Consider the following 17,353-nt stretch of genomic DNA (forward strand, 5'->3'; position numbering starts at 1 on the left):
CTTTTGTGAAGGATCACATGTCGACAGCTTTAAGAGCAGTTGTGAAGTCATCCCGGACACATTAGGGTTAGACAGTTCGGACAACATTTGAAGGAAACCACATCATTTAAGAAGTGTGTGTGCCTTGTGGGTCACATTGAAGGACTTCCTACTTAACCCTTTGACACCTCTGTGTTTCACACCCAGAAGATATACCTACAAGTTCTCCAACACCACACCGCTCCTCCGCTCCCTTCACTGGCTGCCCGGATCAGCTTCAAGACACTATACTGGCCCACCGTGATGTAGATCGATCCAGTCCTTCGTTCATCCAGGAAATGGTTAAACCAAACACTCCAGTACGTGCCATTCGCTACACATCAACCAATCAGCTCGCTATTCCCTCACTACAAGTTGGACCGAAGAACCTCTCGACAAGAACATGCCTGTTTGCTATCCTCGCTTCAAAATGGTGGAATGATTACCCATTGACATCAGAAAGTCACATATGTTCCGTCGCAGACTGAAAACCCACCTGTCTCGCCTCTACCTTAGCCATCAAATATAACACTAAGTAAAATGGTAGCACTTAAAGGGTTTAGCCCATTTGAAACAAATGCACCTGCACTTACAATAGTTTTGCTTGTTTGAAGCTAATTTACCTTCATGTTTCTTTTTGTTCCGAGTTTGTATCTAACTGGTGTATTGCACTTTAGTTGGATAAAAGCATCGATGATAAAAATGAAAGAACTTACAAACATAAAAGGCATTTACTGTACATTAACTTGTATGTTGACACTAATTTAATACATTTCAAAGGGCCACATTACTAATGCTACACACGCCAACATTAAACAACAAAGCGTTTTATGAGGCTTCCCGTCAAAAGTGGCAACAAAGGGTTGTGGTAACATTTACACAGCCGAGCTTTCATTTTCCCCAAGACTGAAGGGCGAGGAAGTGACATCTCGGTGCTGTAATGATTATAGAAGCCTAGGAGCGATACAAGTCATCCATCAAAGTCACAGTAGCCAGATGAAAAGCAGCGCACGGACGCAGACGGTAAAGACAGTCTGCTGCCGGGTAAGAAACTGTGGTGTCGTGGACAGTGACGAGGCGGCGTCTTCTCACTGACAATCAGGGACGCCTTTGCATGAGTGTGCACCCTGAGGATGTTTATGCACAAAGTTATCAGATAAAGGGTACTTACGTTCAGAGTTAGCTGCTTGGCTCTATTTCTTATAAGAAAAAAAATGCAGTGAAGAAATTGCTAAAATAATGCAAACCCGGTCCAAAGTTCCAACACAAGTCCAACATTCATCCATTTAAACCCTGTAAACGACTCCTATCATATCTGTCTGTACTGGGAGTGTTTTGTAGCTTACAATTATTATTTAAGTAAGTACTGCTTACATGTCTAATATCACTTGATAATATTGATATAGCAACTGATGATTTGCTCTGCTGTATGTTCTTTTGAAGCTACCCACAAGTATGTGTATAGTAGTTTTCTTATGATAGAAGTGCTGCATGATACTAACTGTCCCTCCAGATAATAAGGAAGATATTTGTATGCCAGTCACAGGCTTCAGTGTGCAGTAGCTACAGCTGAACCGAGTGGGCAACATATTCATAACACCCACATCAAGATCACCACCCTCAGCCTGACATTGCTGGTCTTTACTAGCACAGAGAAACCAAAGGCCATGCAAAGCAATTATCCACACAGTTATCTGCCAAACAGCGTCAACATCACTCTGGTGCCAAGGAATGAGAATGCCTGAGAAGTCTGACTTCATCAATAAACAAGCTTTGCTCTGTAAAACAAGTTAACATCCTCCCTGACAATAAGCTGCTTGTTTTTTAGTTGTCAAAATAACAAAGATATGTTTTGTATTTGATTTCTGAGAGTGTTTGATCAACACAATGATATCGGCTTTCCAAATTAAGGAAGTATTGGTGTGAATTATCCCACAAACTAATCAGAACATTATTTATTTTTTATTATTAGAACACAACAATTAATAGGCCCTATAATGCTTTTTTTGGGGGTACCCTTTCCTGTAGTGTGTTATATAGGTTTGTGTGCATGTCAATGGTCTGCAAAGGCTAACATTAAAAGAAAGAGGTTGCACAGAGGTAATAACGTCAGAAGTGCCGTCTCATCCCTGTTAAGATAAGCGGAACAGTTTTTCATAAACCAACCACTGCACTCTCACAAATGTGCTTAATTTCAATGATGCCTTCAACTCCAAGACAATCAATTATTCAGTTACGAGTAAACAAAAAACAAGCTTAGGACCTAGATGTCCGCCCGGCTGTTTCATTCTGGCAAATCTGGCAATAACGCTGAACAAATTTGAAGAACACACATTTAGTTTTCTTTCCATTTTGTTGCCAAGCCATGTAGAGTGTAGCCCAGTGGAACAAACTATCTTTCAAGCCCGGACACAGACCTAACTAAAATGTGTTCTGCAGGTTATATAACTTTCTCTTCTTTGAAAAAATGAAAGATAAAGGTCACATTTTCCATCCAGGCAGATAACACTATAAGAACATCAAAAGGACAGAGTAATAGAGAGGTACAGGAGGACAGCAAATGCATGGTTGACTGGATATAAACACACTACAGAGCACTTTAACACATGGCAATAAAGCCAAGCTTAGTGAAAGTAATGCAGATGTCTGCTGCCTCGTATATCCTTTGCTCTTTGTTACAAACAGGCATGGTGGTGCATCACGTGGGTATACAAAGCCTAAAAAGCCACACTTTGGAACAACATGTTCTACTAGGGTCAAAGACAAGTTGAACAGCGTGTTCATCTTCATGAACATGCTGTACAGGTACAAGACTGCAGGGTGTGCAGAGTCTATCAAAGACAGTCCTCCTTTTAGTTGCGCACTTGGACACAAAAAGGCATGAATACATTTAAGATGTTCTCTCTGAAGTTACAAGCATGTCACTGCAACGTCGCTGCATACTGTCGACTAGGGCTTGTAAGTCATGGATCTGTATAAAAAAATGTTTACATTCTCAAATGTGCATGAAATATAAAAACGTCATATCCACTTAGCAGCACTCCTAACACTAGGATGGGTCAAATGCAGAGAAACAATTTCCCCACGGGGATTAATAAAGTATATCAATATCAATACTTACATATCACACAAACAGTACAGCTATAGCCTGCAATCTCAAAATGACATCACTCTGTCCGTCCCCTCAGTGCGCACGGTGCTTGGGAAAAAAGCCATATCATACTCTGCCCCCTCGACACTTCAGCAGGAACTTAAGCTGACCAGTTTGATACCCATCACAGATTTTAAACTCATTTTAAAAAAGCTGGAGAAGTCATCTGTGGGTGTTTGCACCTGCTATATCTGACCACTTTCCACGATGTTTTATTTGAGTGTTGCCTCTGTGTTTAGTGTCCTGTCTGTCTGTAACTTTGTGTGGTGGTGTTACCACTGAACAGGTCTCTCTTGAGAATGAGCCCTTGTGTCTCAATGAGATTCACCTGTATAAATAAAGGCTAAATTAAAAAATTAAAAATGTGGCAAACATACACGTTTTCTAGCTACAGGTGGTCAAACTACAGACACTAGTGAACAAAGTGATGGCTAAACCTCTTCTAAATGTCTTTACTTACTTCTTGTAACCATAACTGATCTACTAAATATTACAGTTGGCATTAATTGTTCAGAATAAAATGTCAGAAAATAGTGGGGGAAAAAGAAATAGCTTTTGAGGAACATATGCGACTACCACAGTTTTTTTTGGGGGGGAACAAATATATTCTAATATTTATCCAGCAAGACGACACTCCAACCAGGCTTCGATGCTGCTGCATTAGGCTGACGTGGAGGGAGTTGTTAAAAGCAGCGTTTAACAAGCGCGACAGGCAGTGGTGCTTCTGTACGCACAGTTTAAGATGATCAAACACTACGGATCAACCCATGTGATGTCCTTTTAACAGAGGATGTGTCTAATCTGAGAGCAGTGCAGCTCCCTCCCTGCTGACAGTTGAACCCTGGGCTCTAGACAGCATGGGGTTCATCATCAAAATGTTAACGGCTGCCATTTGCCAGCGCTAATATGGAAACACAGAGAACAAGGCATGAATACATTAACATTAACATAATTGTAATGTTTTGCAAGTTTTCTAAAAATAAAACAGCTTGGTAAACAGTTTGCTCTTCCATTCCCCATTATCTATTTTAGTAACAAGGCAAACTGACTACTTAAGAAATGTTACGAAAAAGCTTATGCATACTTTGTGTTTGCATAAGAAATCACGCCAAAGCGGCTTCCCACAAAAAACTTAGAAAGGCTAAAAATGTTTGTGTGTAAATTATGAAGATAAAAGTGGATACACATATTCTATCTCTGAATCTCTATCTCTAGTGAATCCAGAGTGCATCATCTAAGTGCACAAAGTTATTCAGTTCAGAGGTCTGATGTTCTCATGAATGCATTTTTATTTCATGTTTTATTAAATAAGAAACTTATCATTCGAACTCCAAAACCCTATCTCAATGCAATAGTTTGTTATATTTGACAGACTTCTTCTATTAAGCTTTTAAAAAACTAATGAAGAAGACCTATCTTCTTACATTTACTTTTATTTCTATTTGAAATGTGTGTGATGTGTCCTGTTATTATGTGTGTTCCTTTCAGGACTCCACGTGGTCTGTGTTTTGTTTTTATGTTGACCTAAAATGTATGTGGTTATTATATTCATGTCTCTTTGGTCTTAATTTTAACTTTTTACTTGTGAAGCACTTTGTGAAATCTATTTCTGTAAATGGTGCTATAATAAATAAACGTATTATTATTAATATTCACATGGTTGATCCCCGAAAGAAGGCATACAAAAGGACCATTATTACTGCTAGTTATAGTTATAAAAGGCGGAAGTCAGGTCAACAATTCCCATGAGTAATGTGTGGGGTCAATCGAAGGGGACATAAAACACAAGGAAAAAGCCCTCGTTGAATTGCCAACACCTGTGTCTGTGCCAATGAATTCAGTTTTTTAATGTGTTATATGTTGTTTTGTACAATATACTGTAGTAGGTGCAATTTGGGCCATGCGACGTACAGTAATAGAATATTAGAAATATCCCCTGATAATGCCTATTTAATGGGCTGACACCAACATGTGTTGCCATTAGTCCATTCATGTGGATAACACATATTATTTTATATATAATAGTGTATGGTCCTAAAATGGTCAGGTTTAGCAATACCAGCGAGTCGTTTTTATTGGACATATAGTCGCTAGCTATCGTTATTTATCGGTAATCATTATACTATACATGTAGACATATAAATTATGATTACATGTCATAGTGAACTTGTTTAGGATCCTAGTTTCATAAGGATAGAAGCTCTAGCCTTTCAGCCTCAATGATTCGCCTTGCCTTATTCCTGCAGCGCCTGTGTAAATATCCTTCAGGACTATCATTTAGTTTCCATCTCGGTTGTTTAGATTAAGGTGTATTTTCGAATTTTCCTTTAAGGCCCTGTTTACAGTGCACATATATTAATGAACTTGCTCTCAGCACTAACAATGCAAGAAGCAGCCGTGACCGTGCTGCTGATGTCAACAGAGACGGGCTTATAAACTAATGAGCTCCTTGGAGATATAATATATTCAATATGTATGTTACCCATTTTATGGCCAGCTCAGCTCATAGTTTTAAACATTGTGACCTTAGGTTTAGTATTTGTGTGTCTCAACTATTTTCCTGAGTGAGTGCGACACACACACACACACTCGCCTCCCCCGCATTCTGTCCCCAATTTGGTCCTGAAGATAATGCCAGGTGTCTACTCGTCACTCAAAATAAACAACAGGGATGAAACACAGCACAACAGGAAGGAACATGTGCATTATTAAGATATTTGTTTCTTTCTCTAATCCCTAGACTCAAGAATAAACGTGCTTGTTTTTTTACCTTTAACCAGTAATTTGACAGGCAGTACGTAATATTGGTCCAATATAACAGTGTAACATGGGCGTAATACGGGTGATATCATATGTAAAGTGGGTCTAATTACAGCATCATTGGGATATATTGGGTTCAATACGGGTGTAATAACAGTTTAATTACCGTGCATTATGTGTCTAATAACAGTGTAATATGGTTGCAATGGAACATGGGAATAATAAGGGTGTATTATTGGTGCAAAACATGGTGTAATAGGGGTGTATTGATGTGTAACATGGGTATAATAACAGTGTCATGTAGAAAATAGCAATAAATAAGTTTTCCCAAATATTTATATGTGATTTCCCGTTTAGGGTTTAATGAAAGCCGCCCTGAATTGTTTTTAGTATTTAGAAATGACAGAATTTGATGCAAAATATTATGCAGCTATAGGCACATAAATTGAGGTAAGGGGAGAAAAATGTGGCCACGAAAAAATCCTAAAATACAATATCTAAGGCACTTTGCAAGCAGCATATATTAAATAAAGCAGTATTTCGTGCACGTCGTATCACTGGATATTAAAGCCTTTCTACCTCCTGTTTTTCCTTCCCTTTCTTAATAATCAGAAGCCTTTCTGGTTGCTAACAACACTCCACACACAGACGCTGTGTGTGAGTGTGGGTGCCTGTGTGGGCCGTCTAATAGGTGCCTGTGTAATTGGCTGGTTGACAGGCGGATCACTAACAGGTGTGAGATGAAGGGCTCAGGGGAAGAGGCGTCCATCCTCACTCTCCTTCGGTTGCCATGTCACCGTGACACACAAATCTGTAAGCAAAACCTACGGAGGCTGCTCTGAAATCTAAGGTTTGACAATTTAATACCTTGGAAATTAAAGAATCAGTATGTACCCTGTTTATGTTTGATATCGTACTTATGTGTTTTGAAACAACAAATACACAATATGTATTAGACAGAGCCGTGAAGAGAGGGGTGAACCGTCAATGTAGATTACATAAAGCAACTGCTGCTGTACAGTGACACTTGTAGGTCATTTGTACGTTGGGAAGTGTGATTTATGATTATTTTACTGGCAACTACTGTATAGATTGCTAGAGGCTTGGCAGAGTATTAACCTAATGTTTAAAGGTTTTATACCCCCCTGGGGGAGAGAGAGACAGAGAGAGAAAGACCATGTGGATGATCGAGAGAGTCGGAGCGTAAGAATATAGAGAGATACAAAAAGGTTATGTACTGTAAAGCCTTTAGTAAAAATCTAATTTGTTCTGGTTTATCAGTGATGTGTTTTTACTATATTGCACACTCGAGTCTCTGTTAACAGCAACAAACTCAATGAATGTTGCAAATGTATTATCTTTTCAATTTACACACGGCATCTATTGCACGTCTGTCCGTCCTGGGAGAGGGATCCCTCCTCTGTTGCTCTCCCTGAGGTTTCTCCCATTTTTCCCTTTAAACTGTGGGTTTTCTTCGGAAGTTTTTCCTTGTACGATGTGAGGGTCTAAGGACAGAGGGTGTCGTATTGTCATACTGATATTCTGTACAAACTGTAAAGTCCACTGAGACAAATGTAACATTTGTGATATTGGGCTATATAAATAAACATTGATTGATTGATTGATTGAATGAATGTAGGATTCACAATATTGGAGAGATTAATCATTTTGTTATCATAAGGCCCAATATGGTGAACACATATATGAAAGGGGCTAAATTATGCTCATTTTCAGGATGATATTTGTATGTTGTGTAACTGCCTGTTCCTGTATCTGGAATCTGGAAGTTGTTGTTTTTATAGATGCATTACAGTATGCCATTTGTTACACAATTACAAGAGCAACCCAAACTACAAAATATCTCTCCAGCAATTTAAGGATGTTTTGAAAATAAATAACATATTTGTTCATTCCCTCATTCATCCTCATTCATTCCCTCATTCCGTCTCTCATAGGGAAAACGTACATATGTTCAAGAAACTATTCCTAAGTGTTACTACAAAAAAAAAAGAAGTTTACTTTTCAGGACTTGATGCCCAATGTGAAGGCAGTGTATTCACAGTACAATGCATCCAACAAACACCATATGCTACTTTTGAATTTGTTCACACACCTAAAAGCAATTATTTTTTTAACAGCCTGTCCGGTGGAGAAGAAAAGGAAAATCAACTTGCCAGAAAATAGCCCAAAGTAGTACATCAACATCACTTTTGAAAGGAGAGAAAGTGGCATATTGAAATAACTCGGTGCGTTGTCCTATCACTGTGAATGAAATATTTAAAAAAGGAAATGTCCTCTCAGGACAGAGATATTGTAGATATTTCACTGGTTAGACAGAGGGATCTAATCTTAGAGGGGCCTAGTGCGGATACAGCCTGATCCCTCATGGCTTTTCTGCACTTTTTAATGTCCTACTTTAAATCCCCAGCAGCTGCTCTGCACCTGATCCTGGGCTCTGACATCCCTGTTAGGACAGCAGGTGAGAGCAATCTCAGCCCCCTCAGGATGTCAAATCAAATAACGTTTTACAGATGCACACTAAAAAAGCTTATTTCATATAGCTTTTCTTTTGTTTGAAGGAGGGTCCTGGGTTGTTGGTGTGTACAGCGTAGATACAAAATGCTGAACGGATGTTATAGTCGATAAACTCATGTTCTTTAAATGTACGTCCCTGTTTTTAAAGGGTTTCAAATCATACACAGGAAGTAACTGTTATATCAAATCTTTCCAGTGGTCTCTCCTTTGTATAGAAAGTGCGCCTCACAGGAAGATAATTTACTCCACAGCTTCACTCTTTGTCCAAAATACAAGGCCACTGGATCAATAGATGCTCTTTATTGTCAAAGATATTGAGCGACCGTGCCCAATTGCAATAACTCTGAGGATAGTTAGAGATGAAAAAGGGCCCACAGCTGCAAGAAAATATCCTATTATTTACGAAATAGTCCTAATCAAGGTTCAATGTTTAAGGCTTTTATTGGTCATACGAACATAGCTACAGTGTAGTTATGACAATGACAATCTTAGGTCACAGGCTCCTCCAACAGTGCAACACAATAACACAGAAAAACAGAAAGAAATAGTGCAAGTAAATAATAAATACAAAAAGAAAAATAGTAAAAAAAAGTAGTGAAGAAATAGTGCAATAAGAGTCTATACAAGTGATTGGAATATGATATATTAGATAAATAATTTCTAAGTAGCAGCCAGATTAATGTTATGGATGTTGTTTCAAAGTTCAGGTGTTTAATAGTTGTATGGCCTGTGAGATGAAACTGAAAAATATTGTCGCTATGGCTTACAGAAAGTTAAAAAAAAACTAAATTCACAGGCTACAGCTTCTTTTTCAGTATACGTGTATTAGGAACGAAACCTGTGTGAGGAGAAATGTGCTGAAAGGCTTAAGAAATCTGAACCTATAACCCAGAAATGTGTCAGCGACTCAGCACTTCTAGTTCGCTCGTCTTTAGGTCAATGTTTTTTGTAATGTGGTTTTCGTTAGATGCCTGATCCAAGGTCTGTACAAGCTTATAAGATTATCACGTTTTGATCTACAACCTAACAATACAGCAGTAAAAACCCAACCAGTGAATGCCTGAAGCTTCTATGTGTTCTATAAGCTGAACGAGACTACTGAACATAATCACATCAAACATTAGCCATTGTTAGCTTAGCGGTGGCGACCTGAAGTCACTTGACCGTTATGTATTTAGTATATAGACGGGCATTAGCTTCATACTTCTGGAAATTGCATTTACGGTTAAGAAATGATAAGCTACAAAGATGCGTCCTACTTGCACCACTATCGAGAGAGGGAGAGAGTCATTGTTCGCACTCCATTGCAAGACCATTATTATCTCAAATTCACAGTTTCGTGTGTTAGATCAAAGTGAGGCGGTGTGTGAGGCTGCAAGTGTAAGATTGATTAAAGTAATACCTTGAGTCCTCCACACTCTGCTGCTGATCCCTGGTCCACGCCCGTGATGTAAATCCCCAGCGCATATTCTGCCCCCCCCCCGGATCATCAGACCCAGAGACCGGCCGTCGTCCAATACCAAGTTGACCTATGAAAGACAGAAAGAGAAAGAGATAAAGACGGCAGAAGCAGGGGTTAAATATTTAAACGAACCAGACACTTCTTAAATATCAACATTTAAAATGGAAATGTGAAACACACCGCATAAAATAAATGACAGCCCTGCTCTGAGCTGGGATTTGCCGGATGAAAATAGAGAGTTTCAGTGTGGTGCCTCAGAGCTATTAATAAAAAGGGATTTTGTTCTGATTGGAGAAAGGAGCGTTTGAATTGGTCAATCCGTTTGTTTACAAAACTCATCCATTTCAATCCCTGTGATAAGAGAGCAACCATTATAACATAATCCACCAACCGGTATTAATTGGACAACTACCCCTGGTGTTCATCCAGTACTTTAGCAGGAAGCTTAAATCCTTATACCATTGCAAGAGACATCTTTACCACGCTCAATTAACTCTGTTTTGGTTCACCTGTACTTGGAACTCTTTTATAGGCGATCCTCAAGGTCTCAGTGTCTTAATATCTTGTCTTAAGAATGTCTTAAAATCTTAAAATTTGGAAATGTAGAACCAAATCTGTGTCACAAATGGGTGTTCACCCAACAATTGTTGCAACAACTCATTAGACATAATAGATAATTGGACTGGCCATCATATAGTTCCATCGTAATGTGGTTCGCCAAGAACTCTTTGATCAGGAAAAACCTATTTGCTGATCTCCCATTTATTTAATGAAGGAGTGAACCTGCACAGATTAATGATGGTTTCCACAGATCATATAGCTACATACTACAGGTCTTAACCTCCCAGCCCGGCTTGATCTATGAAAGCCTTTGAAAGCTTTGAGAAGGCCTATTTGCTCTCTCTTCCGGAGGCTATAGGGTTTGATGAAGGGTTCATTTGTCTGATAAAAACTGCTTTATACTCCATCAGGTATAATCTGCTCTTTTTCGTTTGGGGCCTCTGGCTCATCTCATCAAGAGTTACCCTCAACTCAGCCGCTATCTGAGCCTTTAGACCACTTAATTCAGTAATCTTCTAATGTCAAAGCCATCTTTGTTCTTGGCACACAACATTACATCCTGGTGATTGTCAAACTTTGTAATTAAGTGTCAATCTGGACGATTTCCATTTAAATCGTTTTATATCTATCGCCGAATGACGTTACATAACAGTGTTTGAGCTTATAGGGGCAGCATTAGCTCAGTCCGTAGGGATATGGCTCTGAAACTGATAGGGTCGCCAGTTCAAGGCACGATTCGACTAAATATGATTTCCAGTCCACCTCCTGAGCACTGACAAGCTGCCCTTGAGCAAGGCACCGAACCCCCAACTGTCCATGTGTGTATTTCAACCTTTGTGTGAAATGTAAAAAAATAAAAGAGTGAAGAATTGAAATTTCCCTCTAGGATTTGTAAAAGTCTTTCTTTCTTTCTTATTGCCCAGGATGAAAGTATTGGAATATATGTATGTTTGCAGTATTACGAACAAGGGTGTTTGAAGTGACATGTCAGAGATAACATGTCAATGACTACGAACATGTCCTTCTTCTGCAGCCTCACATTAAAGCTTCTAACTGGCGTTGACTTTGAATGGAAGTAGTCAGGAAAATGCAGTGCGTTTTTTAAGGGAGCCTTACAGTGACCATTAGCGTTCATCATAAGTGCATCTACAAAACAAGATGACAGCCTTCTTTGCATTTGTTGACAGCAAATGGTTTTGAAATATTGCAGGGGGGTAATTGAAGAGTCAGGAATAACCACTGTGAGCTGATGAAGAGCGACGGAATACAAACCTCAACTTCTTAGCCAGGTAACCAACTTTCACTGTTCACAGAATCAGGCCAGGACCAGCACACATTAAGACCATGATTGAAAAAGGCCAATTATTGCCTGACTTTTAATTAAAATGACAGTAGTGTGTTATGCAGCCTCCAGCATTAAGTCACCTTTCAAATCAAACCATATTTGTTTTAACCACGAGTGAAAAGGATGAGGCCAACGCCAACAGGAGTCCTTCAGGAATCCTCGATCAATTGACGACAACTTTTTAAACATTAATTTCAAGTAAATGTATCGCTTTTATTTTGATTGAACTGAAGTAGAACAATACTTATTAATGAAATCAACAGCCTTTCAAAAACACATTGTCTATCATTCTGTATACTTGGATGAACTCAACTCAGCGGTTTCAAATCTATATTTATTTGGAGAGCAAAGACATTAAAGTTTTTCACAAGGAGAGTTCGAGTCGTGCCAGACTTTAAATGATACATCTTCCTCCATCACAAAGGGGCCTATTGATTACTTGGTTTGATCCTAATGAAGCTGTCTCTTTCCCAAGATTGAAAAGCGGGCTGAGTAGCACTTTGGCAACTACGAGTTGACACGTATGCAAATATCTCTATTAAACAATGTCCCTCCGGTGAAGGTAAGGCATCTGGCACTGAAATCCTACTTTCCTCCAAATCTTAAGGCACGCTGCAGCGTTTTTGTTTTTTTTAATAACAACTGTCTGCTTATTGGAGCTGAGCCAGCCACTGGGATGATGGCTGATTCATGCTCTCTGTGACATTCATGCAGGAGAAGGTTTTAATTACGAGCTTCATCCTTCTTTTATTGGCAGCCCTTAGGAGCTCATAGTGTTCTCTGGCATCAGCTGCTATCACTGAATCACTTTAATAATGCTCATTTCTCTTTGAAATTAGTCATGTGTGTTGTTTGTTTTGTTAGTAATTGAAGCCTTTGTATTGGACAGACAAATTGATGTAATCACAGGAGGATATTATAATATTACACACATTATAAACAGTTTAATTAGCGCTGCATGTATAATTTGCATTAGTTTTGAATTTAAATGACATCTTCAAAAGAACCTTAAAATCAGAAATTGACATTCGTTTTTTCTTTTTAAAAGCAAAGAAGGTTAAATGGCGAAACTATCTTATAGACACTGAATTATGATTTCGGAGCGTTATCTGCATCGCTATAACTTCAGCCTGAATGAATGGATCTGAAGAAGGTAAGATTAATGTGTGGCTCCTGGCTGCTAAAAAATGGAAACTTCTCGTGTAATAAATCTTTTAGCTCTGACAGCTCCTTCGCTGCAGGTTGTAAGGTGGTGACAGGGTGGAGTTTTGTGGGACTGAAGGTACAATTACATTTACGGTTTACGTTTTTTCTTCTATTTCCATCATCTACTGTATGTCAATTACTGAGACTTACTATTGTAATTTTCTTTAAAGGACATAGTATGCTAATTTTCAGGTTACAATTTGTATTCTGTGCCTCTCCTGTGACATGCCTCCGTGCTTTAATGTTCAAAAAGCTCTTTATTTCTCTCATACTGCCTGTGCTGCAGCACCTCTTTTCACCCTCTGTCTGAAACCAGAGCCCAGTCTGCTCTGATTGGTTAGCTAGCTGGCTCTGTTATGATTGGTCAACCGCTTGGAGATGTCCCGCCCCTTAGCCCATCATGTACAGTGTGTTGGAGCGTTAGCCAATAAAAGCGAGAGTTACAAAGTGATTATATTATTAATACAGACTTCCATTAAAGTCACCCTGGTCACATGTGTTGGAATCTGATTATTTGGTGAGCATTTGAATAGTTTCACTGAAAAAAGGGGCTTTGCAAGCTAAATGAAAGAATTATCCTGAAAGTAATTAACTTATTTATTAGAACCAAAAATATTCAGACACTGATTTGGTTGAATGTCTGGGAGAAAACGTCATTAGGTAATATGAAAGTTAGGGTCAGGGTTGTAGATAGTGTGAAGGTGTGTTCAAAGAATGCTGCTGTTACAGTGGCAAAACTTGAAATTGAATAAGACATTTATTATATTCTCTTATGGTATTTATGATTTATAGATCAAGGACTTTTATATTTTGTTGCTTACTTTAGCTTAGCTTCAGGGCTCTGCAGTGCGAGTCTTTCACCCCCTAAAAATAGAAATGTGTGAACCGGATAAATCATTTAGGAGCACACCGTGTGAGTATATTAAACTGAAGTCCAGCCTCCTCAAAGATCGTTTTTCATATATTCTTCTAGTCTTCTAGGCCGAGGGCTTAAGAAACAAGAACAGAGTGAAGCGAGATCTAAATATCAATACAACCTATCGATATATTACCATCTATCATTTCCAAAGTAAGCTTATTCTGAATCCAGTAGATCACTAACTCAACGGAATTAGTGAAATGTTATGTTGTATATTAGCATATTTTCATTTACACAGTACACATAGTATATAAGGAGTTGGCAGTTAAAATACCAGTAAAGCCATTGAAGACCACCTAACTGGATTATTTTCCATGTAATATATATATTTTTGTATTACTATTTACTTGCACTATATTTGTCTGTTTATCTGTGTTTTGTGTTGCACTGTTGGAGAAGCCTGTGACTCGAGATTTTCATCGGCATAACTACACTGTAGCTATGTTCGTATGACTAAATAAAGAACCTTGAATCAGAATAAATCAATTCTAAAATATGTCAACCTTTAATCAGCTTGCAATTTAAGTGTGTAACATAATGGCGTAGTGTCTGGATACTAAGGGCGTTATATAATGACATAGTGTCCAGATAATAACTAGGATCCCCATTTCCATACTTATCCACTGTACTGGATCTTACCTCATGATTGTAGAGAAAAAGATGGAGCACACAGACATGTATTAGTTGAATACCTTTTACTGTGCCCATAACATTTATTTTTGTAGTCATATTTCTCTTATTTACGATTACATGTGCTTGGTAAAAAAAAGAAAAAATGAGGGGGATGCTCATTAGCATAATAAAGCTAGCATTTTGCAAATGTTTTAAACAAATGAAAGTCATGGCCACCAATAACATATGTTTTCTTATGAATCATTAGATACAATACTGGGAACAGGTTATTCAGAATATGAATATTTCACTCCTTTTGTATTTCTTTCAAAAAATGTACTTAAAAATAATAGACACAGACACATTTCCATCACTCCAGTGTTGTGTTCCCCGTGTAAACTCTCACCTTCTTCTCGTCCCCGTCCTGCAGAAGCTGCATGTTGCTGCGCCGCTGGCTGTCAGTTCTCCTCAGGGTGGCGCTGCGATGCACCGTCAGGTCAGGAGGAGGGGACACACTCCGGCCCTGAGGGTCCACCCAGGTGTAAACGTGGTTGGTGACGTAGCCGCCTGGAATCCGCCCGACTGATCGCACTGAGAGGCTGAGCTTTTTATTGCCCTTCAGCACCTGAGGAGAGGAGAGTCAGACATTTGTAATTCTAACAACAGAAATAATTGCAAGTTCAAAGAGAAAAGTGTAATTCCATTGATTTCAAAAGGCTCTCAAATATGCCTACATAAATACATTCAGGGTAAACAAACACAGTGAGGTTGAAGCAGTGAATTTCAAAGTACAGTAGGACTAACATTGGTAGAAAAGTCAAGAGTATAGAGAAACAACCAATCCAGCAGTACCTGAGTGCAGAAACTCCAAATGACCAAACAGATCCCACCGCACACACAACAAACACATTTCTAACGTATTTCGACTGAGAATTGCCCCAGGCTGTGCCTCATTGCCTTCTGATAGCTTGCAGTATGTGCAATCCCTCTGCAGATCAATGCATTACCATGTGCTCTGTGGTTTGAGAAATCAGACTGATTGGGTTTTAAGATCTTAATGATCAAGCAATCCTTGTGCAGCACAAAACTCAAGCAGAACCTTAGCTTTCATTTCAGACTAGAGATAATCAAAAACACTGCCGTTATAAAAGCTGATATTACTCCAGCAGAGTCATTTAAAAAGTCTCTACGTGAAAAGATTACAGGCTAACATTTAAGTCACAGGTATAGTTCACAATGCATTTAAAAGAGTTCATACAAAAAGACATTGTTAGGATCCAAGACGCTAATAACAATCCCATTTCCCAAATATTCATCCCCCTTCTCCTTCTTCAGTTGGAGAGTAAAGGTTATACCAACGATTGAGCGAAGAAAGTTGATCATGTTAAATAGGAAAGCAGTTGGGCGAGAGTTCCTCTGGACAATGCCTTTAGGGATATCTCCAATGTTCAACAAGGTTACAGAAAAGTCAGGTTTCAGGTGTGGAAGCTCTGAGATGAAATGGCCCACTCCTTTCCAAAAAGGCTTTACATGTTCTTGATAGCTACAGGCTCAATATGAATGAGACGTTATCAAATAGACAAACTCTGTTATAGCCGCTGCTATCAGCAACCTCATTCATTCAGCTGATATGGAAATATCATGAACACTGTTGTTAGACTCATTCTGGCTTTTGGGAAAACTTTAAGGTTCAGAGCTCTCCTTTCAAACTCTTTAAATGAGACCAACACCAGGATCCTTTCAAACAAATTCATCTTACTCTTTTTTTTGTATAAGTGACCTGGCATAACTTGGTAACCAAAACAACGGATACAGTTTTAGCTAGACCCTTTAATCTGTGTTGCTTTTGGGAGAAAATGTCACCGTATACTGTTGTTGGATTCATTATTCAGTCATTTGCATTTCTGCTTCACAATCTAACATTAATATTAAAGGCTTTCAATTTCCTTTTGTTAAGTCATGTCATTCCAGTTGTCAGTCATATTACTTTTATGTTAAATAAATCTAAAAGTCCTAACCATGATACCTCATTGAGGGCTTGCAGCTGACTCCATGTGGTAACAAAGACTTCCCAAAGTAGCTCTATGTTCTTTACCAAACAAATTGTCTCTCTATCGTCTCTTAAGTGAACTAAATTAATCTCTCCTCATCAGTTTTCTGCTGACAATACGAGCAAGGTCCTACTAAATCCTTTAGTCGGCATGCCGATTAACATACAGTATGATGCAAGGAACAGCTCAAATTATTACTTGTCAAAGTGCTGCAGATTACAGAGGAGCCTCGTCTCCTGGAGCACAACGATCGCGGCTGAATCAATTTCACAATAGTGATGTGTGCTGAGAGATAATAACTTCAATTCTGAGGCAACAAAACCCTGTCAGCAGTGAAGATCACTGACTGGATCACTCCCTCCCCCTTCCACCCACCATCTTGGAAGCATCAATGCAGAAGTTGAGATAGAACTTTACAACAGATAAGTTCAGCATTACATAAGCAGACGCACTGTTATATAAAATGAGAAAGCTGCGTACAGAAAGGCACAAAACAACTAAAAGCAGCGTGCAGTCCAAAAAGTGCCTGCCTTCTTGATTTTATTATCGTGTCTAAAATGTGACAGCGGGGATGTCGAAGGCTATCTCCTTTATTTGAACAATGCACATTTCCACCCAATGACATGTGTCACAACCCTCTGAGCCATCACTAGCACCAGGGGGTCCTGGGGAATAACACTGTAATCATGGTCACACCGTTTGCAGACTGAACATGCTGAAAAAAAGGAAACTA

The 17,353-nt window shown here is 38.9% G+C and overlaps 1 protein-coding gene across 1 annotated transcript in view; it reads right to left on the reverse strand.

The window, feature by feature from the left end:
• whrna (whirlin a) overlaps nt 1–16,673 on the reverse strand; it is an 80,488-nt gene extending 63,815 nt beyond the window's left edge. Inside the window, 4 exon segments of the mRNA XM_034206321.1 lie at nt 9,867–9,944; nt 9,946–9,993; nt 14,976–15,194; nt 16,588–16,673. Coding sequence (XP_034062212.1) covers nt 9,867–9,944; nt 9,946–9,993; nt 14,976–15,194; nt 16,588–16,590 — 348 coding nt within the window. The 5' untranslated portion in view covers nt 16,591–16,673.
• Nucleotides 16,674–17,353: the final 680 nt, after the last annotated feature.

The sequence above is a fragment of the Gymnodraco acuticeps genome, unplaced genomic scaffold (assembly GCF_902827175.1).
Source record: "Gymnodraco acuticeps unplaced genomic scaffold, fGymAcu1.1, whole genome shotgun sequence".
Taxonomy (NCBI): Eukaryota; Metazoa; Chordata; class Actinopteri; order Perciformes; family Bathydraconidae; genus Gymnodraco; species Gymnodraco acuticeps.